Source organism: Scardinius erythrophthalmus (assembly GCF_964197995.2).
Source record: "Scardinius erythrophthalmus genome assembly, chromosome: 4".
NCBI classification, from domain to species: Eukaryota; Metazoa; Chordata; class Actinopteri; order Cypriniformes; family Leuciscidae; genus Scardinius; species Scardinius erythrophthalmus.
This window is the reverse complement of record NC_138224.1, coordinates 47,810,728-47,837,496: the sequence shown is the minus strand read 5'-3', so window position 1 is coordinate 47,837,496 and position 26,769 is coordinate 47,810,728. Positions and strand designations below refer to the sequence as shown.

Genomic DNA, 26,769 nt, shown 5'->3' with positions numbered 1-26,769 from the left:
AATCTGCAGAAAAAAATCTGAATCAAACATTAAATAGTTATGTGTAAGCACAAGTTTCATGAGATCAATTAAACAAGCAGTGTTCGGGACCTTATGGGATTGTTGACTGAGGTAGTGTTCTGTTGATAGTAAACGCAATAGAGCATTAGTATACAAAGCATCAACATCCATCATGACCAAGAACATGGGAGTTGTAGGTGATTTTTATACAGATTGAATGATCTTAATGAAATCCATTGTATCCCTAATAAAAGAAGTTAGAGCAAAAATCTATATAAGCAGAAATTCTCTGTCAGGGAGCAAATGGCTGACACTATCGGCCTACCAGGAGGAATATCTTTGGCGTTATAGGATATTCAACACACTTATAAATCAAACTCAGCTTTGGTAATACAACCACACTCTAACAATTGTTCCAAAGAGTCATGTATTGATGTTTTAAATGAAGTTACAGGACTGTAATCTAACATCTTATAAAAGGTAGTAACAGAAATGTGTCTCTGTATCTCTGACTCATATTGATCTATTCAGTATCACCACAGCAACTTCTTTACCAGCACTTTGAATAACCACAGATTTGTCTTTTCGAAGGGCTTCCAATGGTCTTTGTGGGAATTCATGAGAATTATGGGAAAGTTTGAACTGTCTTTTTTTTTGCTTGAACAACAATGCAACCTCACGCTCCACAAGTCTTCAATACGTTTTAAGAGAAGCATTTCTATTGTTGGAAGGGATAAATGTAGACTTAACCTCTTAATGGGGTTTTGACTGACTCTGTCACAACATGGGCACACCTTGATGGCATCTGAACACCAAGATCTACATTATTTCAACCCTTTAAAATTTCTTTAAGTCTTTAGTTCTGAAAAAAGTATGCATGTCAACATGCACATCAAATTCTTGACAATGGGTAAAAGAAAGGCCTCTGTTCAAAGCAGTTAAACAATCATCAGATATCCTAGACCTACTAGACAGGTTTGATGACATTTACTTCTGAATGTTTCTACACCTCTTACAGGAACTCCTTTTGCCCCTCCTGCATTTTTTACAAGACGAGAAGTCTCTGCCCCAAGTCCTCCCTCCAAATCAGACTGGGCTTTGACAAAGGCAACGTTCAGACTGTCACTCCAAATCCGATTTTTGAGCATATCCGATTTATAAAGAAGTATTATTTATAAATGCTATTTGATGCTTGAATGCATTCTTGTTCCACTAGTTGAGATTAGGAATGTTCAAGAGCTGATTTTCAATGTGAAATTTAATATTTAAAGAAATGAAATTATTCTGAGTGTCTGAAAATTTCAGCAAAATAATTTTTCGTAAATGTTGATTCTTTGAATTTTGCAATTGATGTGTCATTTTTAGTACTTTTAATAAAGAGCCCGATAATGAATTAGTTCAAAGCAATTTAATAAACACAGTTTAATTTCTGAAGTGTTATGTCAGTGGCAGTTAGAAATTGAATATACAGTATTAGGAACTAACATGGGGAAACCAATACTTAAATAAAATACCACGCAAGGGCTTCCCTCAATCTCTCTGGCCTGCACTGTCAATGTTCTCAACTACTTCCTCTGGCTGTGGTGAGTCAAACTCTTGCATGATCTTCATACACCTCACCCTGAATTTCACAAATATTGTGAAGCACACAGCATGCAGTGATGATAAACTGTGGGAACATTTCTCTGGATTACGGGGACCAATGTGTTTTACAGGCACATGACCACACGCAACACACAAAAGTGACAATATGGTTCATTACCAAGACCTGGGTGATTAAAGAGTACTGGATTCTCAATACAATACAGAAAATAACTTAAAACTTTACAGGAACCAAAGTGTTTTAGAAGTACTTTAATTACAACTTTAAGGCATTTTTACAGTTTTAACCAATTATAGTGAAAATGCCATAAATACTACAACATCCAGAGAAATTGATTTATAAGGGGTGGTTCACCCCCCAGAAAATATTTTTTTTAAGCATTTTCTCACCATCATGTTGTTTCAAACCTATATGACTTTCTATCTTCAGTGGAACCCAAAAAGAGAAGTTTAGGTTCTACTTTTAGAACTTTTAGACTTTCCACTGAAGATGGAAAAACATGAGGGTCTGGAAGTGAAGACATAATTATTATTAATTTTTTTTTTTTTTTTTTGACAAACAATTCCTTAAGGCAGCAGTTCAACTAATCTAGAAGTTTAACTGTTCTTTAAAAATGTTTTTTTGCTATAGAATGAAAATAACAAAAACAACAACCAAGTAATAATCTTAATAGAATGGCATCAAATGAGACTTGATGTAACATCACTTATTTTGGGCTTTCCTTTTCAAGCTAATTCCTCGATTTCTTACAAAATCTCTTATTTTTTGTACACTGCGTCTTGCCAAAACAGGATCTTCAGTGGTCCTACACTGCCGGCATTCAGTCGTTGTGGCCAGTTTTCCTTGGGTTATATGTGCCTTGAAATGTCTCATTACAGCTGCAACTTCAGCATTTGACCAGCACACTTTTTGCGGTTTCTTGTGTTTTTTTGTAGTTTTCTTAATGGGTATCTTGTGAACACCTGCAAGAAATCAGTTATACACTGATCAGGAAACTCAGATGTAATTCAAACTTACTAAAATTACACATACAGTATATAGAAATTAACAATGTTAACTGGTTATACACCTGATAAATTAAAATTACATTTCAAACACTATATTCAAACTATTATTCTGGAGATTAAATGTTATCAGTCTATTAAACACCACCTTTTTAAACTTATGTCCATCGGTCATTTATTAGGTTTTGACGAACATGAAAATTATCAACTTATTGGTTTCTGACAATATTACAATGTTGGTGCATGTGAATATGTTATTTTTCTTAGCAGAATGATTGCACAACTGTTTTCAACATTGATAATCAGAAATGTTTCCTGAGCAGCAAATCAGCACATGCAGCGAGAGCGCCCTCTACAAGGCACGCTATGCTCTGAATAGGGTTCGTACAAGGTACTTGAAGTACTTGAATTTGCCTTTTTGAAATTATGTAAATGAATTTGACTTTTTGAAATATGAAAACAGCCATATTAACGAAGAGGTACTTGAAAAGTGCTTGACTTATTTAAATACAACATATATGAAATTTTATATTTCCAAAAAACACAATTTTTTAACGCAAAATTAGCATTGCCGCCCCGTCTGATAGACCCATATAAGACCTCTTCTCAATAAGTACGAATCAATCCAAAACTAGCTTTAGCTGGACAATAACTTTATTCTAGAGCTGCTGTAAAGCCAAAACTATCTCTGTTACTTTAATTTCCTATTGCTATAAATTCCTGGGATTGTGTATGTCATAGTCTTATAGTCTTAAGGCTATAAGGCTCAGAAATTCGCTTCCGAAACTTTCGTCCGTCATAACATTTTTTGGATCAGGTTCGATTTTCTACGTTTTTCACATCCGTAGCAAGCATTTTGAATGGTGTTTTGAAAAATCAGAGCCACCGAATCACGAATACTCATGAATACGAAAAAAACACATGCGAAAATTTCAGCCTCAGTGTGCAAGGACCTTTAGGCTTAGGATATAAGAGCTCACTCCACTCTGAGTGCCTCCTCCTGGGCGTTAAACCATTGGTTAGTCAAGTCAAGTCATCTTCATTTATATAGCGCTTTTAACAATGTAGATTGTCTCAAAGCAGCTTTACAGAGATAAATGTATAATTTAACGTAAGATTGTTTTGGCTTTATAGCGGTTCTTTAATAAAGGTTAATATGATTTGGGCTGACTTATGCATGTTTTGGAGTTTTTATTGATAAAATCTAGTAGTTTAAAGGTATATATATAATATATATATGTATATATATATATATATATATATATATATATATATATATATATATATACATATAATATATATATATTAAAAATAATAAAAAGTCTCCCAAAAAATTGCATTTAAAATAAAATAAAAAATACTATAAAAAGGAAAGGATACAAAAATTAGACCGTAAATACCTGGAGAATGTGTGATCCGTGATTCTTTTCCTGGCGCATCATCTCTATCAGAATCATTCTCCATACAATTCAGGAAACGTGCATTGCGCCTGTGAAGTGAAACATTCATATTACTTCTCAATAGGACAACACTGATAAAGTCATGGTATTTGATCAACTTTTCCTTCCTTTTGATTATTTCATCATGGCCCTCATCTTCAGAAGTTACCTCAGATGTATGGAGATCTAAGGGATTTTTTTGTGTGTGCAATTTCTCCGCTTTCTCTAGGGTTTCTGACATGTAGAGTAGGTCCTTACCTGGATTAAACCATCTCCCCGACTACACTCCCCAACCTCACAATGTTCAGTCACTTCAAGAACACCGCAAGTTATGGTTTACTTATGGTACTAAACAGTTTTTTCAATATTGTATGTTCGTTCACATTTACAAACACTTCCAAAAGCCTGACACTACACCCACCATCTGTGCTCACCCTGCTGAACAAATACTGTATCTACAATGGAGGAGTTGCAGAGGAGTCACATGTATGGAACGACTCTATTTTTCTGAACTTCTGAGACGCTATATGAATTCTTTCATTCTGTTTGGTTATGCCCTTAACATCTACAATGTCTTTGCCAATCTGAATACAGTTAACAAATGCACTTTCTTTCGCTCTTTTAACAACCTGCTCTAAAGGCAATCTGGTTTTCTAATCAATCGCTTCATATTATCAAGAGGGCTGAGTGCTTTGTGCTCCTCTGCGCGATTAATAACCTGGTGGACATGAACTGCTGGAACTCTGTAGCCTTCAACCTGTCCACTTCTGTTAAAGAACGAGGCATGAAAGAATGGAGAGAAACTCCATCTCTATCAGAAATCCCTATTATACGTTGTGATGACAACCTTGTAGGGCTGTGACGGTGGCAGTTTTTTTACACCGTGGTGGTAACGGACCAACTACCGGCGGTGGTGTGGTGGTTGTTTAAAAAAAAAACATATATATATATATATATATTTATTCATTTGAAAAAAAAAGTGTTTATTTGAGCAATTCCGTCAAAAAAACAACACACTAAAGCCTGTAAAGCATTGAAATAAATATCAGTAAATACTGGTAACTTAAATAATATAATAAAGTTGAATCTATTTAAAAAAACGAAAAACTTTTGTTTAATATTTCCACACAAAGATGCGTGATATAGCCACCGCTCTGCGCTTCGAGAGGGATGTGGGACACGAGCAGGAAAGAGAACATCGATCTCTTTTCTGATATCTTCATGTTTTCTACTTTTTGTAAATGGTGTGAAGAGCAAATTTTATCTTCCACAAGGGCAAGACATTTAGGCTATGTTTGATATTGCGCTGCCAGAGAAAGCCAAACTAAAATCACCCGCGCGTGTGAAACGCTCTTTACAAATTAACTTGACGCGCCTTACCATGTCTAATAACAAGCACAAACTGTGTTAAAAAGAATTTGACGTACAAGTAAAAATTTAGGCTATTTGTCCTACAGCATTTTTCTACTTTACCACAGTAAAGAATACAAATATAATAGGCCTAATTAACACCGAACCAAGGAAGAAACGTTTATAATCCCCTTCGGAAATGGGTGAGACGTGAGTGAAGATTTGGGAAAAGAAACAAGAGATTCCATGCAGGGATGAGTCACAATTTTTGAATATTTGATTAGTTCATTTAATTATAGAATATCGAATAGGTTGTGTGATTATTCTCTAAAATAAAATCTCCATGTTCTGGTCCTGATGCGGTGGAGATGCGTTCATGTAACTGGAGGGTGACGCTGCCAGTAACACACATAACAGCTGTCACAAAGAACCGGCAAAAGTAATGATTATGAATGTGTCAAATATATCAATGAGGCATTTTAATTGTTTATTAAAAAACTAGTGTTTTCTGTGTCAGTGTCGGCTGCAAAGATGAAGTTGACGATGCTGACTTGTTACCTTCGCAGTGAACGCGCCTATAGAGAGAACTGTACACTTCATACGGATTACATAAGCATGGTCGGTTTATTTTTGTTTTGAATTGTTTTGTTTAAAAGTAGACAATTCAAGCTTTCTATATGGAATAACTAATGGAATATTGCTAAATTCGCTGATAATCGGGTGACCAGATCGCAAACCAGAATTCAAAGGCGACAGCTTAAATTTATGGCCGCACAACTCTCTCATTCGTCATGAATCCAAACTTTTCCATGGCTGCAATGTAACATTTAACTGCTAACCTATTATTTCTTTTGTAAACAAAGCTTTGTGCTTCACTCGTGTCATAATATTAATGTAAAACAACATTCACATCCAAAAAAATCTTTTGCCGCTACTCAGCCACTGCAATGGTGCTTTACAACCGTGGTGGTGCGGTTGTGAAGTTTACCGGCACAGCCCTACAACCTTGTTCTAAGCTATTTCCCTTTTCCCTTTCCCAGACATGTGTATTAATCTCCTTGTCACTCCTAGACAAATGTGTTATTCATTCCTATCATTTCAAAATCCCTATAAGATCATAGTGAGGTATCTGTTTCAGGACATGTCATCAGCCAATAATAAAAGTATATTTTCAGAGTAATAATCACAAATCACTCTAGTAGCTCTGTTATGCAAATCAGTTACCATCACAATCTCTAGCCAATCAAAATCATGTTTGCCTTTTCAAGCATCTTTGTTTACGCTCCAATTTTTTTTAATCTTTGCAAACAGTTAAGACTTTCCTCTCATCGTTAATTTTCAAAAAACAAATGAAGATGATTTTGATGAAATCTGAGAGCTATCTGTCCCTCCATTGACAGCTACCCAACCTACCACTTTGACACTGCAAAAAGTTCATAAAGAGATTGTAAAACTAAGCCATAGTGGTTTAATCAAATTTTTCTGAAGAGACACGATCACTATATGATGAACAGATTTAATCCAGGCATTTATTCACATACGTATAAACATAAACAGAACCTCAACCGAACCTGCTTGATGTGCGAGAACAAACTTCATTGTTTTTTGCGAAAGGTCAAATGTGCCACGAAAATGAACCTCATTGGTTCTTGTATGTCAAGCAAATATACTTGCACTTCCATTTTTGTCCATTGATGAATGTTTATATGTGAATAAAACCCTAAATTCAATCTGTTCATCATATAAAGTGATCGTGCCTCTTCAGAAAATTTGGACTAAACCGCTTAATTTATATGGATTCATTTTACAATCTCTTTATGAACTTTTTTTTTTGAGGCGTCAAAATGGTAGTTGTGTAGCGGTCTATGGAGGGACAGAAACCTCTCAAATTTCATTAAAAGGATCTTTGTTTGTGTTCCTAAGATAAAAAGTCTTACTGTTTGTAAATTTTCATTTTTTGGTGAACTAACCCTTTACTGCGTTTAAAAGCTTTAAGGACCCACGGGTTCCCTACTTCCTCCAGAGTGAATGCACATATGATTTTTGAAATTGCTCCTTTTCCTCAACCTCTTACTACATTTCGAACACTTCTTGCCAGAATGAGTTTGCAAATGACGTTTCAGATCTATTTGATGTGTGAATCTCTTCTCACACTAAAGATACGTGAATCCCTCCAGTGTGAGTTTTCATGTGGCTATAACGGGTTCCCTGTTGTGCAAATCTCTTTCCACACAGTTTGCAGGGGTAAGGCTTCTCTCCAGTGTGAACTCTCATGTGAATCTTAAGACTTTCTTTTCCAGTGAAACTCTTTCCACACTGTTGGCAGCTGTAAGGCTTCTCTCCAGTGTGAACTCTCACATGGACTTTAAGGTTTGTGTTGTTTGCGCAACTCTTTCCACAGTAATGGCACATGTAAGACTTCTCTCCGGTGTGAGTTATTAAATGCCTCTTAAGCTGTTTCTTGTCTGTGAAACTCCTTCCACACTGACGGCATACACAACAGCTCTCTTTTACATGAACCCTCACGTGGTGATTAAGGCTCTCTTTACGTGTGAAACATTTTCCACACTTATCACATGTGAAAGGTTTCTCTCCAGTGTGAACTCTCATGTGAGTTTTAAGATTTCCTTTTCGATTCAAGGTTTTTCCACAATGTTTGCAGGTGTAAGGACTCTCTCCAGTGTGAACTTTCATGTGGGTATAAAGGGTTCCCTTATGTGTGAAACTCTTTCCACACTGTTGACATGTGTATGGCTTCTCTCCAGTGTGAATTCTCATGTGAGTTTTAAGATTTCCCTTTTGAGTGAAACTCCTTCCACACTGTTGGCAGGTGAAACAACGTCTATTTTCTGTATTTTTAGCTCTTTTTGGTGAAGTCTTTTCAGTCTGTGAGCAACTAAATGATTTTTCTCCAGTTGTGATATGTTTCTCAAACTGATCTTGCTCTACTATATCATTCAGATCTTGAATCTCCTCTTTTAGCATCATCAGATCTAAGGCAAAAAAAGAACAAAGACATGTTAACTCCAGTTTAAAGCAACAGACATTAATGCCATCAATATAGTATATAATACAGTGATAGCAAGCTCAAGCACTACGCCATCATCGTCACACGGTGGGGAAATGAATTTAAGTGGGTAAATTAAGGAGGCCAACTCATGGTGATGTGACCCTGTACCACAATAGCCACATCCACGTGATTTTGAAAGTTTTCCAGCTTGAGGAGAACAATACACGTACCAAGTTTGGTGACTTCAGGTCAGGGATGAGCAACTCCTGGAGGGCCACTGCCCAGCAGAGTCTAGATCAGGTGTGTCCAATCCTGCTCCTGGAGGACCACTGCCTAGCAAAGTTCAGTTACAACCCCAATTAAACACACCTGAACCAGCTAATCAAGGTCTTACTAGGCATACTAGACACTTCCAGAGAGGTGTGTTGAGGCAAGATGGAGATAAACTCTGCAGATTTAGGACAACCCTAGTCTAGATCGATCCCTAATCAAACACAACTGAACAATCTAACCCAGGGGTAGGCAAGTTCAATTCAAGAGAGCCGCTGTCCTGAAGAGTTTAGCCTCAACCCTAATCAAACACACCTGAACAAGCTCATCAATGTCTTCAGGATATAGGCAGCTCCAAGATCAAGTTTGGACACCCCTGGGTCTGTTTCCAGATAATGATGTATCTTAGTTCTTAAGAGCACTCTCTATGTGCATGGTTATGAACGCTCACCAACGTGTTCTACGTGCTACTTAAGAATCGCAGTCCATTTGTGAAGTGCTGAAATATAACCTTCTATGGAATCGTATCCTAAACATTTAACCTAATAATCGTCACCGGAAGTGGATTAGCAATCAAGACAAGTCTATATAAAGAACCTACCTACAGGCGGAGGCACTGACAAAATGGCTGAACAAATTGGGTTGCTTGAAATTTACAGACAGGTGTGTTTGATTAGGGACAGATTTCCTCCAGAACCAAGTTACCCATCCCTGCAATAAGTAAAACTGACTTCTGCACTTTAGTCAAAATGGGGAGCTACAGAGCAACCTGCTCAACGCCTGTGTCTTACCTGTTTCCTACAACCAATGGCCGAAAATTCTGACTTAAAAAGCTTTAAGCATTACTTGATTCTCAAGAAGGCAACATGATGATTTAACAGCTATAGGATGTAAACATTTGCAGGGCTTAAATAAAATAAAAAGTTTGGGAACTTGCATGCGGTTTAATATTTCGAATCAATTGATTTCACCTACCAATCATATGAGAGGAACGCAGCTCTAACTAACTTCATAAGCCTATCAGAAGCAGCGCAGGGCAGGTCCTGGCAACACAGTGTGATTGAGATCCATACGTCACGTTAGCGTTGTCGGTGAAAGCATGGAGCGCAAGTTCATGAAGCCTGGGGATTATGTCCTACCCATAGATTAAGGACTCAAAAATAAATGGCGCTGAGCGTGGATATTAGAAGGTAGATGGCAAGCCTTTTGGCAGTTGGTGCCAGAAACTGAGAGAGCCTGGTGCTTGTTGCTGCATGTTTGCTCGAGGAAGCAACTATATGCCAGCAGCAGTAAGAAAGTGCTTGCTCATCATGAGTTAGACCCCGGTCATAGAGCTGCTGGCAGTGCACTCAAACTTATCACGACGTTGCCGGGAGAAACTGTTACAGCTGACACACCGTTGTCTATGACTGACTGTGTCTGCGACTTAAAAATACGTTTGTGCACATTTATTGTGGAACATGACTTGTCATTCACAATTTCGCAGCCACTGGTCACCCTGTGTAGAAAACTAGCAGAAGACATAAAAGCATTAACTAGCTTGACGGTTTCAAATCAACATGCGAGTTACTGCGTATTTTGTCTACACAACATTGTCAAAACGATCCCCGTTTACACGGATCCACGAAAACAACAGATTAGAAAATTCACAATGCACGCAGAGGCCAGGACAGTAGTTAGTGATGTAGAGAACTACACGCCTTTAGACTGAACACGTAATACACATGAACAACGCCAGTTTCCATAGACGATAAAGGTATCATTTTCAAAAACTTGCACTCTGAATCGTTTTCAAAAGTTGTTTTCAGGCCCCCAAAATGCCGTTGTGGTGTAAATGAAAAGCCAATACGCCTAAAAAAGATTCAGTCTTTAGTTGAAAACGTTGTCATGTAAACAGCTCCTTAGAGAGTTTATTTTTTGTTTTTTGAGTTCATTGTGTTGAAGACTGGCACTTGTGTGGGCAACTACGGTCCTGTCCCAAATAGCACACTTTCTATGCACTCTCATTCTTGTGAACTTGCAATGGGTGCCGTGTGAGCATGTGCACCATCTAGGGGTTGAAGCTGGAGATGTAATGCATCTGGGGATGAAGGACCTGTGACTTCACGGTCTTTGACCTCACTCTTTTGTATATGCTTACTTTTGCAATCCTTTGGACACCAAAGTTGACTAATCCATTACATTAGTGTTATTTTTGTTGTTGGTGGTGGGGACTAATTTCAATGGTGGGGACTGCTTGATGTGGGAAGGAGTCTGGGTGGGAATAGTGTGGGATGGGGTTGTTTACAAGGAGAAAAGGGGGAAGTAGGGAAGGACAGATGAAGTTATCATTTGTGGCAAGCAGGGCGGGGCCTAGAGCTGTGAGAATGGAGCGTGGCCTAACAAGCTTCACCTGCGCACCACACGGGCCTTGTATCTCTTACGGAGGAGCTCCGGGAGGATAAAAGGAGGAGTGATGGCAGTAAAGGATGAAAGAGGACCAGGCTTGAGCCATTTACGTTGCATTTTGTTTATGTGGCAGTCGTCCATGAGGGGCTGCCGCTTTGCTTTTGTTTGTTTATTTTTTAACTAAAGTGTTTAACTTTTGCTGGTTCCTGCTTCCTTCTTCCTTGAACACAAACCTTGTTACACTGTTCTGGGAAGAGACTGAGTCCTGCGTATGAATAATGTAAAAAAAAATTGTTTGCCACAATACCATGTTTACATTTAGCATTGCTACATTGAATTCATCCCAATTTGTGGATTATACAGAATTTTATAACTTGGTCGCTCATGGCACAATGTTTCTCTTGGTTTCCACGTCAGTGCTGTTTGATCTGATATCTGTGTTTTATAACAGATCCAACTAGATCTTGCAGTAACAATGTTATTAATACTGTGGTAAATTCAAAATGCTTCCTCACTGGATCTCCCAGCGCTGTGTAGTAACAGTGTCACGTGATCCAGATCGGCCCGCGAGTAGAACCTGTTCTTAGCTCAAACAAGTAGCGTAGTTTCGTTTCACTTTCGTTTTGTTTGCCGTTTGATGATTCTCACATGCAACATAAAAGGCAGCTCTTATCAGTTGGCCAATGTGCTGGTGGCACCAGTGCGACCTTTAACAAAAGTTTGTCACACCGGAAGGAAAAAAGTTAGCAAAATGCAACCATTTGGTCTCAGTGTGGAGGCCTGCACTCTGCAAAAATATCATTCATTTCTGTAGAGCTGGACATTCTAATAAGGATCAAATGACTGAGTTCAGCTTTGAGAATGAAACCAACCTGTTTGTTCCTCAGTTTCTTCTTGTTTCACTGTCAATGTTTCTTCAATCTTCACGTCTTTACTCTCCTCTTTAATAAACAGCACCTTTTTTTGTTCCTCAGCATCTTCGTCTTTCACACTGAATGTTCCTTCAATCCTTATGTCTTCAATCTCCTCTTTAATAAACGCCATCTTTGATTGTTCCTCAGAATATTCATGTTTCACTGTGAATGTTTCTTCAATCTTGAAGTCTTCACTCTCCTCTTTAATAAACGCCATCTTTATAATAGTGTCATATGGATCTCAGTCGCTTCACCAGGAGTTTTTCTGTGTTTGTCCTGTTTAAGAAGAGAATAATTAACAAAGAAAAACACATCCAAACTATATCTTTGGGTGCGTCTGAATCATCCCCTTAGAAAAGGGGTCATTCAGAGTGATAGTTGATGATCTTAATTCCCTCCACTCAAAATTAGCACAACAAATTAAGAGAAGAACAAAAATTATACATTTCATCATTAGTTATGATTTCTTTGGTATTTAATATTTGCAGATTATATTTTTTTTCTCCGGGACCAATTTTAAACTATTGGCTGATTGCGATACTGATATTTGTCACTTGGTCCCTTTTAACTTTTAAAACAGATAAGTGCGCAGCAGGAATATTAGGATATGTTTACAAGGATAATCACCAAGACGGCCATTTTAAAGGGGTGGTATAATTAGGGTTGCAAAGGGGCGGAAAATTTTCGGAAAGTTTCCGGTAAATTTCCATGGAAAGTTAAGCTGGGGAATTTTGGAAATATTCATAACCACGGCAACCGCTTGCGCATCCACTCTGAAAGTAACTGTACACATAAGAGATGGATAGATACATCATTTAAGGTTATTTCTATTCATTAGAATATTGATATATGAACTTGTCGTCAAGTAAGCCCCGTTGCGAGCATGTGCGTCTCTCTAAACTTTCAGTGTGCTGCACTGCTCTAGTTCAGTGGTTTTCAAACTTTTTCAAGAGCGACCCTTTTTTTTTTTTTTTTTTTTATTGACGCGACCCATAGGCCTATATAGGCCTATTCTTAAGCCTTTTGTTAACAACCGCTTTTGATGATGCACGTGCAGTGGCTTATCCATGACGCGATCGTAACGCAAAGTTGATTCTGCACTCTTTTGATCTAGCTAAAGCTACAGGGATGCTAATTAACCGATTAACCATTAACCATTGTAAGAATTTTAACCAATTAATAGCCTGCTATCGTTTGCTGTATGCTTAAAAAATTCACTAAAAATATTCCACAACAAATCCTTTAAATTTAATGATATTCAGAACAGAACAAGAATGAAAAAAATATATATAAACAAGCCAAAGCGAAATAATTTAAAGCGAAAGTGAAAGTAAGCGGCGTTGGGCTCACGTAACTCTCATTCGAATAATTTTTTTTTCCATATTCGCGATTTATTTGGATGCTAAACTATTATTTATTATAGGCTTCTAAGAAAAAATTAAAATGATTATCCCCCCAAATTTTAAATATTTATTAGGCTTCAAAAAATATAAAAACTTTTAATTTAAGTGAACTTCAAACAAACCTTACATAAACCCATTATAAATGTCATATTTACCTGTGCCTTTCCTGTCTAACAGGTATGAAATATACAGAAATTGAATAAGGTTATCAAAACATTCTGCACTGCATAAATTATAAACTAAATATAGATAAATCCTTATTAAAGCTACAAACATTCTTTAGTCAAGAGCAGTTAGTAATTTTCTCAGAGAATTAGCTGCTGCCACTTTAGGACCAGCCACAGCTGACGATCTCACGACGCATCCCATTCTCTCACTACTATTTACTTTCATTTAAGATTTTATTTAAGTCATTTAAGACTGTTCTTGTGAGGATACTCGACAAAACGGACATTTTGGCATACATGTGTGCTGTTCGTTCTAGCGCGAAAGAGAACTTGATACTGGCGCGCGTCTATCTGTGTGTGTGTGTGTGTGTGTGTGTGTGTGTGTCAGGAGGACATTGACTGACAGCGCGTTCTCTTTTGTCTTGTCGCGCATGAAAAAGCATTTGCATGAATAAGAGCGGGATCATATAACGATAGCTTAGTTACTGTTGTTGTTTCTGGCGTTTCATCGCCTGTGCCGCAAACGCGATACCACGGAGGAGCAGGACCGAGCCTATGTCGATGCGCGCGTGTCCGGGAACATCGCGTGCACACTAGCTATAAACAAATAGCAAACGGGATTTTGAATTTTGAAAAGTGGGGAGGACATGTCCCCCCTGTCCCCATAGGAAATTACGCTCGTGGGCTTCTTTGTACTTCACTCAAATATCGATCCCTCTTCAGAAAATCACCCTCTTCACATGCGCAAAAATGTGCTTGGAAACATCACAGTGGAGCGGTGCTTACGCTGAATGGCACGAATTGTAGGCTATTGACTATTTAAACAGAGCAGTGTAATTTTTATGTGAGGTTGACTATTTTATTTTGATAATGAACCGGCTGCGATGTCAAGATTGCAATGCTGGAATATGTTGTGTGCATGTGAGGTGCCACCGGCACGATGGAATCATATAAATATACTCCGTTATTTTGTTCAGGACATCATTCGAAACTGCAAAGTATTTATTTATATTTGTGTACACTCGCAATAAAACACAACATTGTGCTTTTGTAAAATAAAGAAAACAAACAAACTGCCGTCTCGGTTTCCTTTCCGTCAACTGGTTTGTGAGGCGCAGCGCCTCACAGAAATGAACCAAACTCAGATGCATGCTGCCAGTTTTTTCTTTCGTTGTATTAATCTATTAATTCTTTAAATAGCCATATTGCGCGTGTTTCTTTTATATAGGCCTATAGACTATGATTTTATGAAAACAAATTTTGTTTTTTAATTTAATTATATTTTCCTTAAATCATCCTGGCGACCCATTTTTTAAGTCTGGCGACCCACCCGAGGGTCGCGAACCAGGGTTTGAAAACCACTGCTCTAGTTGACTTCTGCACCTTCCCCCCCGAAAATATCACGTTCATTTTGAAAACGTAATTCCTTTTGTGGATCCTCTTGGTCTTTCTTCATGTTTCTTTGACAAATATCAGTGTCTCAGTCTCACGCACGCTGCACGTGAGTTAACCACGCCTACTTATTTACATGTTGCGGTATACACGGAATAAAAAAATCTGTTACGGTTGATTTTTTCTTCCGCGGTAACGATATATACCGTCATACCGCCCAGCCCTACTTATGTGGTAAATAAAGTTATGCTAGCTTATTTAGCATCTAACTTATCAGCTTGCTATCTACTAGATGAATACATTTGTATGTGATATTTGCAATTTAAACATTTAATAAATATATTTCCCCATAATATCATCAAAACTTACTTCATTTTGTTTAGTCCACAGGCTCAAATATGTGCCTTCAATAGTCTTGTGCTTTGGGCTTCTGTACATGTGATGGAGGCATGCACAGTGCCAGTAGGGGGTGTGGTCTCAATAGCCTTGCAGTAAGCAGTGTGCTATGTGCATGTGATTGAGGAATGGCATGGATATTCAAGTGTATTTGAATGGCATCTGTTTGATTTAGTCAAGATTATGCTAAAATATACTTTCCTCAACTATATTTACGTTCCCTATGAAGAGCCAACCTTCAACTTTGAAAATTCCCAGTTTATTCCCGTTTATTCCCATAAATTCCTGTTAATTCCCTTAAATTCCCATTAATTCCCATGGAAAGTTTCCATCTTTGAAAATTCCCAGAATTTTGCAACCCTAGGTATAATGCCCTTTTCACAAGATGTAAAATAAGTCTCTGATGTCCCCAGAGTGTGTATGTGAAGTTTTAGCTCAAAATACCCCACAGATATTTTTATATAGCATGTTAAAATTGTCACTTTTTGAGGGTGAGTAAAAACGCACCGTCCCTTTAAATGCAAATGAGCTGCTGCTACCGGCACAGAGGGCGGAGCTTCAAGAGCTTGTATCCTTTTACCTCACACAGACATGCACTGGAGATTTCAAAAACTTTTAGCCTTTTATGTTCAAACCGGAGTCAGACAATGATGGAGAGACTCAAGAAGAAGTGACAACATGTAGAAGCAACAGAACATTTCTGAATGGTTAGTTGATAAATTGTTGTAGCTTATATGTAGTTATCTTCTAATCAATGGTTAACATATTCTGTCATGATATATCTATAAATCGTGTTCCCGGGGGCGGGGTTTATGTAAATTTTAGGGTTGGTGATGTCACTAACCGCTTATATGTAGTTATCTTCTAATCAATGGTTAACATATTCTGTCATGATATATCTATAAATCTTGTTCCCGGGGGCGGGGTTTATGTAAATTTTAGGGTTGGTGATGTCACTAACCCGGGAGTAATGTCATGTAGTCCCAACCAGCCGCTTGTTGTAGTCCTTAAAAAGTGATATCTTTAAAAGCAAATATCTCCCCTTTGCTTTGAGCGTTGTAACTTTGCAGATGTTGTTTATGCTCAAAGAGCAACATTACACACTAACTAAAGTTAGAAAAGTCAAATCATAATCAACCACCCCTTTAATATAATTTTAAGAGAATTAGAAGCCACAGCTGATGCCCTTGATAAGTTTAGCCTAACACTTTAGTTATAAAAATAACATTAAGACAATAATTTGGCTCATATAACTCTTTAACAAAGACATTTTTCAAAATCCCCATGGGAGAAATGAATGGAAAAAATACTTCCGGAACCAGTGCCGCTGAAACAGTGGGCGAGCACTAATTATTAATAATATTAGCCTGTTAATCATATAAGAACAGTCTTTAATAGGCCCCCGAACAGCACAATAATCATCGATGAACACTGATGAAAATAAAAAATAAACCTTGATTCTTCTATTTTTTCTAAACAAACTAAGACAAACCATTATCAGCTTATGTTTAGTTAGATCCAAGACTCGTTGTGTCTGAGAGAATTTATGCGCTGTTAATACAGTGAAGAAGTCAAAAGCTCGCTCAGTTTTTACTCCTGTAGTGAATAACTGACTGTGGTATGAGGGCAATTCCAGCGTTATGGACGTGACATTTGCAGTCAAAACTTGAATTTTTAAATCTCAGAAAATGCATTTAATACCAATATATTGTAAACATCTGTTTATATTTCCATACTACCTTAATAAAGGAGTCCAGACATTAGAAAAATATCAGTCTACGCATGCGTTTTATATTTAATATGAGGGAAATACACATGCGTTACGGACGTGACAAAAAAAATCTCTAACTTTTTGTTGCCAAAATATTTTTTAGTAATTCTGTGAATTACACTGCGCAAACCAAAAGTAATAGTACCCACCGAATGAAGAAGGGTTGGCTCTCCACAGAACATAAAATATTCATTTTATGTTATTTTTCGTTTTCGCATTTATGAGGAAAAAACAATGTTACGGACGTGACGTTACGGACGTGACCGCTTTGAAAGCGGCACTAAAATACTGCTTTAAAACGTTCACAGAGACCTCAAACAGGCATTTAAAACACCAAATATTAAGGATTGGCATTATAAGCACTCCTGATGAAGGTCGTGTGACCGAAACGTTGTGTGAATAAAGAATACTTCTTTGCAAGTTACGATAGTGTGCGGGAATTGTCTGTCTGTTGAAACGATCCACCTGGTTGGTCTCATTATCCTACGTACCTATCAATCGCAGGTGTGCGATGGAGTTTGTTCACTATATGTTGATTATATGAAAGGATAACAGCATGAGTAAGATCATAAGATGCAAATATATCGGATACGGACCGTATCATACGGTATATCAGTGGGCAGACATGATTTTGACCAATTCTTTAGTTTTTTTTTGTTTTTTGTAGAAAGCCTTTCTTTAAAGTGAATTTCGTTTTGTATAAATTGTATCTTAATTTTAATCAATGTTTCATCAACCAATTGCCTGGATTTTTTTAAATAAGAAGAAAATAGGCAATAGCAGACAATATAATCAGGACACAGAGGCGCCGTCGCGTGAAGTGGAGCGCGCCTCTTAAATGAACCGAAACTCCGCGTATAATGTAGGCGACTTGCCTCACATACCTGAGAAATATATCTATAGGACGTCTGAAATGTCTACTTTTAAACTACTTTTAAGTCGTGAGTCAAAATGATTGCAATATCACTGTTATTTTGTCAGCTTGATCGCGGGATTATGATGAATATTCATGTTTTAACCAAGAGGGAAAAACGCGACATCCCGAAGGAAGTGTCCTATGGCTATAAGACATATGCTCTTCTTAAAGTTGTACTGTATCATATACTACCTTCTGATATTCATATTTCGTTCTGTAACTGGCAGAGGAAGAGAAGATCCGTTAATGTGCGCTTTATCCGCCGCGCACTGAGGCGCTATATACAGAAATATAGCCTACCACGCCATATTCAAGAGCGGTCTCTATTGTTTACATTTTGTTATAAAATAGACTGAATTTGAAAGTTGAGACATTTTTTCATATTAAAACTAACAAAGCACAAATATTATTGCGATTATTGGATATGCACTGAATATATGATTTGATGTGAAGCGTCCGTAACGGTCACGTCCGTAACGCATTATTATGGTTGTTCAAAGCAAAGTAGTGGAATGAAATGTCGATCCTAATAAGCATAAACATAGTTTAGCTTTGCATATAAAGTTTCAAGTTATTTGCATTTATAATTGTTATATTATATAAACTTAATCTTTAAAACGTTACGGACGTGACAGAGCACTGAAGCGTCGAGACCTCTTTATTAAGCCCTTATAAATTCAACAGGCAGTGCTGTTATGACCAAATTAGTATATTTATTTCTCAGGCATGCCTCCATCTTTCAGCAAAATGCTTTATGTTCAAATTAAGTTTTTAAAAGGGGGGTCTTTGATACCTCTTTTGAAAGCATGAAATATGGCTGGTTGAAATTAAAATTTTAGCATTGTTGCTCACCTCATATGTGGTGGAAAAACAAGCCAATTTTCTTAAAATTTCTGATACAGCACATTAATACAGTATATTACAGACCTAAATGGACAACTTAAAAGGGGTTTTGATCTTTAGGTAAAAACTTTATTTTTTCATGGTAAGGATGACCTTTGCGTGGAATTGCCCATGAGATTTATTCAGTGGCGTTGTGGCGAATTTCGACTGCCCTCTGCGTGAGCATTACGTCATTTAATGACATCGCTGCGGGCAAACACTGACCCATTACTCAAGAAGTTTTAAAGTTTTATTTTACTTTTATTGCACAAAGGACTATGGTTCCTGATATTTACAGTCAAATAATAGATTACAAGACCCATATGACTCATACCCTGTTGGTTTGTTAAAAAATTGAGACGACTTGAACGTTTGCTGTTGTCGTGCTGTGATTTGGGAGGAAAATATTTGGTTACAAAAAGCTTTAAAAAGCAAACAGCGCTGAACTTTATTTATTTATTCATCTTTTAAATTGAGTTTCAAAAATACAAAACAATTCAGTATGTTCTCAAAACATTAACAAACAATGTTATAACTACATTATCGCTGCAATAACTACATTAAATCAATCAAATGAAGATAAAAGGGCAACACAACATATTCAATTCATTTTGTCGCACCAATGTCAGCAAATGACGTCGTGCGCGTGCACGTGGAGGGCAGTCGAAATAGGACAGGGAGTAAATAAACACGTAATTGAATAAGTAGGCAGAATTAATCATCACATTAGTAAACTATTTCACTCGTGCTACTGACTCACTGATAATTAACTGATTCACGATATAGGGAGCTAAATGAGACGCATATTTTACTGTTACTCGTGTATAGATGCGTTTTACTCATAAACATAACATGTTAGATAAAGTACAAGGATATATTAAGAACTCGTTTTAGAGTTCTTGTAGAAGCTATATAATAATCGGAAAGGTTTGCATAGACTGAATACTTTAAATGATTTAACACACAAACCTCTCTTCAGCCGAATCACAACACTGGAGCAGCGCGACGCAGTCTTATGACGTCACATCAGCATACCAAAATAAAAGTCCCGTTCAGTCACACGCTCCCAAAATCACAAAAGCGCATAGAAACCTACGCATAAGAACAGTAGAAATAATATTGTGTCATATTTACATATTTAAACATGTTGTCACATTGAAGTGCTGAAAATATAAACACTGCCAATGAAACAGTTTTACCACATCTAATATATGGGATTAAAAGGCATAACTGTTCAAAACTGTACAAAAACAAGGCCCACAGAGAACACAAAGACAAACAAATATGTAACAATCAAAAACATGTTGCAGTATGTTATTTGGGTCATTCCTGACGCATCACTTACTTGTTTGAGCCAAGGCAAAAACAGCATCATTATGCCAGCATTTTTATAAAACATGAATACATTTTTTTTTATATTGCAACAGAGTGCAACAGTTGTGTTCTGGGAGGATTTTTATAATGATAACTTGAAAACCTTTAAAGACAGCGGCCTTATTTAGGCTACAAAGTCCAAAAAATAATTGTGAGAATTATGTTCACATTTTCAGAGTAGAAACCGTGTTGTTTTTCCTCTGTCCACATCCCTGTGGCCTTCACAGTCTTTGAAGAGAGAATTGCACTGAATGCAGCAGGAGATTTGAGTAAACCCCCTTTGAGTAAAGGCAGGTATTATGAGCTTCACCTTCCTTACAGACAGCAGATCACGGATGATGAAGCCTCGGTCAGCCATGACCTTATCTCTTGGACTCAGGTATTCCAGGAACCATGTAATGAATTTGTCACTACATCTACCTCCATAAACTGGAGAGGCAAACGTTATTAGGCCACAGGGTGCATTTGCCACTAGGTACTTGATAGTGTTCTGGGCATAGTGATGGCTAAAAGACTGCACAGGAATCAAGATCTCTCAGAGCAGTCTAGGATGCATGTTGTGCCTGGGTAACGGCGCTCTGGGGCACACTAAAGGCCCTTTAACATCGGACGCATAACGAACGTCTGTGACGTTTCAGAGAAATGATCGGCGACAGCTGAGAAAACATGGACACTTCATCTTCCAGTGAAGACGAGCTTTTCATTTTCTTTAAAAGACCGAAAAGAAGGTTTTGGGTGAACAAGTCAAAATCATTCGACTAGAAACTGTAGCCATCACACAAAGAATGTATAGTATCCTAAAAGCAGCACTACATTTTGTTACATTTTCAAAGTAAACACGATCTCTGTCTCTATCTTTGACGATAATAGTGTTAGCTTTCTATCCCAAATGTAGTCTAGCCTGCTAGCCTACTACAGCACAGGACAATACAACGACAAATAACTATCACGCAACACTCTCACAGTCGTGATAGCAGAGCTGGTTGGCAATGCTACGCCACACATTGTCTTTAAAATCACTGTCCTTGTAGTTTTAGTTAGTTTTGTCAAACAAAACGCGATGCGTCGACGTCAATCAGAAGATCCATAATCTTTGCTGTGACGTCACCTTGGTTGAAGCCTTCTCTGTTGCCGCGAAAGTAAAGAAAAAAATCGCCATCGAAGCGGAAAAAAATAAACTTAGTTTTTCCGCCGCAGCACATTCGCGTTCAGTGTGAAAGCATTCATTACACAAACAGCTGATAAAAAAATACAACAATTCGCACCTTGCTTCCAGTGTGAAAGGGTTTTAAGGTCTTAATGCACAGATCCGATCTTTTGACCATGTCTGACTTTCTGGCCCGCATGTTTAGATTCACTTTAGACAGGACTGGTATCCGATATCTTTGTTTACATTGATTCCCGCCCATTTTTGGTGATCGTTTTACTGTGCACATGGTAGACCCTATTTTTGAATGGCCGTGCTATTACAAATATTTATATAATAAATCATGTCGGGTGGTCATGATTATTTGCCAGCATGGACAAGATTACAGCTGTCAAGACTCGAGAATATAACACAAATTCTGGTATACAGTTTATAGTCCATAAATAATATTCATTTATCTACAGCTCAGATCTAGAATTCTGACGTGAAATAAAGTAGTCCTGTAATATTTATTGTAATGAACTCGAATGAATTAACCAGAGAGCAAAAGCAATTGAGTAACCTAATAGTGAAGCTTGTTGGTTTAATTACAGCGATGTTATCACCTCATTGCTGAGAAATATAATGTAGCTTTCAGTAGTGAAGCTGTTTTATTTATAAAGTTTAAAAGCTTAAACTTTTATAAACTCTGTGAGTTTATAACACAGTGAGCTTTAAGTGAGCGCATACAGGCATGTTTACCTCATAATACAACATTAAAAAGCTATCGTTGTGCCTTGTAGTGGCTTGAAATTCAAAGGGGAATCGGATATGCGTGTTTAGACGTAGGTCTGATGTCCAGATATCGGATATGTATCTGATTTAAAACCACATTTGGAAGTGGCTCAGATCGGATGCGAAAAAATTGGATCTCGTGCGGTTTTTTGTGTTTACACGTGTGCAACAAATTCCGATCTGTGTCAGATGTGAGTAAAAGATCGAATTTTTGTGCCAGTGTAAACGCAGCTTTCAGCCAAGCCGTCCAGGAGCAGATTAAGCTTCAGCTTCATCAAAGTCAACAGAAGCTGGTCTGTTGGGTCGAGCTGAAAGTTACCTTTCAAGTTTCAAGTTTGGTTTATTTATATAGCACCATTAAAACAGCAGCAGCTGACCAATGTGCTTTACAACATCGGATAAAACAAATAAAAGCAAAAGCAGTAGAAAACTTAAATTTCACAAATAAAATCAGAGACAATTTTCGAACTAAATAGCAAAAAAAAAATCAAAATACTAACTAAAGTCAAATACAAAAATAATCATCAAGGCACATTAAAAGCAGTGGAAAAATAATTAGAAAGGCTGGTACGTCCTCCAAACACAGAGCGTGTTGCTCTAAGATGGTCCTCTCAGATCGCCATGTAGATGTTTGGTTTGTGGAGAGTTATGAGGGGTTATAATAAAAGGCAGCAAGTGACAAGCCAGTATGGAGCAAAGAGAGAGCTTCGGTCCTAAGCAGAGTCTATGATCCGGTCAGATCAGGTTTTTCAGGTTCAAAGGCTTCAACCAGAGTGGCAGCGCTTCGTCCTCCTTCGGAGGTGGATGCAGGTCGTACGGGGCTCCACATGTGCAATCAGATCCAAGTTGAGGTCGATGTTCAAAACATCCCTGCTGTAAAAACTCCCGTCGTTTCTTCAAGTTATTATGGCACCCTCTAACCGAATACATAATACTTGACATTGCTGAAATGAATAGCACAGTAAATTAATACAACAGAATGGACTCGCAAGTAACAAACTCTTATTAAGCAATTGCTGGTGATTAGCTGCGTAAACTAGAAGTTCGGCGAATTGGAAGTGCTCAGCCGGACACACAGGTTAAACAGGAACATAAGCTCTAGAGCAGGGATAGGCAACTCCGGTCCTGGAGGGCCACTGTCCTGCAGAGTTTAGCTTCAGCCCTGATAAAAACTCACCTGCCTGTATCTATCTAGTAATCCTGAAAACACTGATTGCCTAGTTCAGGTGTGTTTAATTAGGGTTGGAGCTAAACTCTGCAGGACAGTGGCCCTCCAGGACCGGAGTTTCCTATCCCTGCTCTAGAGTCTAGACTGTACTGTTACACATGCATTTCCTTTCTCAGCATTTTATGGGATGGAATCTAGAATTGATTTATGGTATTTAGTCTATAAACATTTAATATAAATACTAATGCACAAAACTGCTAGCACATGACTTTTTTATTATTATTTGGCCTTTATTTCATTACTCATTTAATACATTTAATATGTCAACATTAATAATATAATAAAATTTGATATTAATGTCCCATGAATGTCAATGACATTTCTGTCACGGTTACACACTGAAAAAATATTTTCATTCATCCAATTAAAAAATTTAGGGTAATGGTTCACATCTATATTTTATAGCTTGAACCAATGAAAAATAAATAACTTACCCTAACCAATATTTTCTATGTCTATGAAAACTATTTTATAAAACTTGGTACAAAGTACATTTTTCATGTTGAAGAAAGGCAATTAATTTAAATTCTATTTTTGATCTAAACAAATATATATATAGATTTAATCAAAACAAAACTTCTCATTTAAGAAATATGTATTAGAAATTATTTGTTTTCTCCAATCAAATATATATAGAGAGATTTAATTAAACAATTATGTATCATTTTTAAAAATAAAAGTTCATTGAAATTATTAATTTTACAGAGCTCAAACTATTAGACTACATTCAGATGCTATTTTTTATTTAGATAACAAATAACTCCTGAACTGAACCTTAAGGATTGAACTGTAAATTATAACAGCTAAGATTTATTATAACACTGTAATGAAAGAATACAGTGGATATTAAAGAAACTATTACTCTGTCGCTCTTGGAGTGGAGTAAGGAACGGAAGCAAAACTTATTCTAAACTATGGGTAACGTTAACGTTAAATTGTTCGCCATTAGACGTGTCTCCAAGCGCCATTAGTTTTTTGACACTTAAGTTCAAAGACATCTACATTAACAGACAAAGTTAAAACATTTATATTCATTATCAACTGAATTCGGAAGCATTTTACTAACCTTGAAAAACGTTAGTGAAAAAACTATTAATGAATAGTAAAAAACTATTAATGAATGACTGTTGCGTCGCTCGTTCGACAGAGTGAAAAACTCTAACAGCATCCTGTGTCAAGGTTGGATTCAACGTGGCTTTACTGCCCCCCTGTGTCCTCTGGCTAGTACTATTTTTTATTTTTTTTAAAAACCAACCGACATCGCCCGATTGGCGCCAGTGCAGCAATTTTTTATTTATATTTTTGCCAATGGAGCAATATTAGACATAAATAAATTGTGTATTTCGTCAGTCATAACTGCGTTAGCTAACCATTAAGCCAGTCCCTTAACATGTAGCTTATTCACATAAGTTAGTTGATCAGGTTAACGGTTTTAACGTTATTCTTATGGCTGACTCGAGATAACGCTCCGTTCAATGCTTAAAGGTTGTCTAAGCGATCCCGGGAGACGTTTCTTCTTGTTGACATTCGAATTATTGTCAAACAAATCGGAGGCTAGCTAGACCCTCCCTCCTCCTCATCCGCGCACTAACCCCCGAACCCCACCCCCACATCATTCTTGTCGGTTATTGGCTGGAACAGTTTGTTGTGTTTCGTGCTGCGGGTCGCTCTGTTTTTTGCTCAGTTTGTTTTTGTTGCAGTTTGTGGAGCCTGTGGTGTCTACAGAGACCGCGTTTTTTTACAGTGTGTTCAGGGGACAGGCAGCTAGCAGATAGTGAGGAGATGTTTGCGGTATGTGACAAAAAATGTTTTGGCCTAAAAAACGCGTGACATGACTTAGAGCACCTTTAAACATTCACGTTAATCAACGTTACCATTGTAAAATCAAAATAAGACACGGGTTTTCTTTAAGCGTATGTTCCCTTTTGAAATCGTCTTGGACTGTGTGAAGAAGTCTGTCGCTACCCTCACCACTATAATCCATCTTTAAAAGAGTATAAAGACAGCCAGATGTGTAACAAATTGGCCAGAGTTTGGGCAAAGACGAAAATATGTGTGTCGGCAGAAGTGAAAGTTTTTGAGAGACCGGTTTGTGAAGGCAAAGAAGAAGCTGAAGGGAAGGAACAGTGCAGCAGGCGGTGAAGTTTCTGCTCCCCCCATCGTTTCCCTCTTGAGCTGGTTGTCCGACTTAGTGAAACACCGGGACACAGACTCAAACTGCCTAGTAGAGGTAATGTGAATCAAAGTTAATGTTATGCCTTTTATGTTTGTTTGGTTGTTGGGGCAGCATTGTGAAGCTTATGTAGCATCATTTGTTTTTCGAATGTTGTCAACACACTTTAGGTAAATGTCCTGTGACTATACAACATTTTAGTTTAGTTGTTGACAGGGGCGGCGCTAGGGCTGGACTAAGGGGGCTTAAGCCCCGCATGTTTTAGGTAAAGCGCAGAATATTTCAATAATAACCGACTGCAGAACCGCAGAACCATACGTCATAGCAGTGTGAGGACGACAGCGCCAGCCTAACAGTCTGGTGCCGGAAGTGTGCGGAGTTCATGTTAGACAGTAAAAGGACAGTAAAAGGTTTAACTATGGGAGAGCGCACGGCAGAACAAAGAAAATAAGAAGAGAAAGAGGTAAAAAGAAGTTCTATCTTTGATGGATGCAACATACTTAGTTACACGGTTATACAAAACGACTGTACTGAACTGTTTTTTTAAACGAAGTATTTAGAAACAAAGTATTTTGTAAGTTAATATTTAACAATATCACAGTATCACTTTGTTGGGTTACATATTCATGGTTTGTGATTTATGTAGTTGTTGGCGTTGTATTTTACAGCATTTGTTAAATTTTCTGACCATGATAATTGCATTAATTGTATTTTATTTCACCTATAGATGCACATAACGATTCAGAGAGGGTCAAAGCTACCACGTTTGGACCAATGCACAACATGTTGCAGAAATTTTCACTGCCCATTTTGTGAATCCAGTATTTTTAAACCAACAAGACGGGACAAATTCAAGAATCATATAAAAATCCACTTCAAAAAGGCTGTTGTTCATGGAGGTATGAACATCTGGAGTTATTTTTTAATATACAGTGGCAATAGATATTATTTTACATTTATGCATTTGGCAGACACTTTTATCCAAAGCGAATTGCATTGCATTTCAAGGTACACATATTTAATAGTAGTCCCTTTGGAATTAGATGCAGAATTCATGCAGAATAAATCATGCAGAATTCAATTTTCTGCATGATTTACCCATAAAATATTAATTTATCTTCATTAACGTCTAAAGGTGGCAAAAACAATGCACACTGAAACTTGAGCT

At 37.4% G+C, this 26,769-nt stretch overlaps 1 protein-coding gene and 1 long non-coding RNA gene across 2 annotated transcripts in view; both read right to left on the bottom strand.

Annotated features, from left to right (window-relative positions):
- Positions 1–26,769, bottom strand: part of LOC308689647 — a 1,235,845-nt gene that overhangs the window by 176,666 nt on the left and 1,032,410 nt on the right. The gene's annotated exons all lie outside the window — the stretch shown is intronic.
- On the bottom strand, positions 1,477–19,937 carry LOC308689622 (uncharacterized protein). The gene is made up of 5 exons (XM_081363439.1): positions 19,875–19,937; positions 11,937–12,254; positions 7,549–8,389; positions 4,008–4,096; positions 1,477–2,565 (listed from the first exon to the last, which is right to left on the bottom strand). The coding sequence occupies exons 2-5, from the start codon at positions 12,193–12,195 to the stop codon at positions 2,306–2,308; spliced, it is 1,449 nt and encodes a 482-aa protein (XP_081219565.1). The 5' UTR covers positions 12,196–12,254; positions 19,875–19,937; the 3' UTR covers positions 1,477–2,305.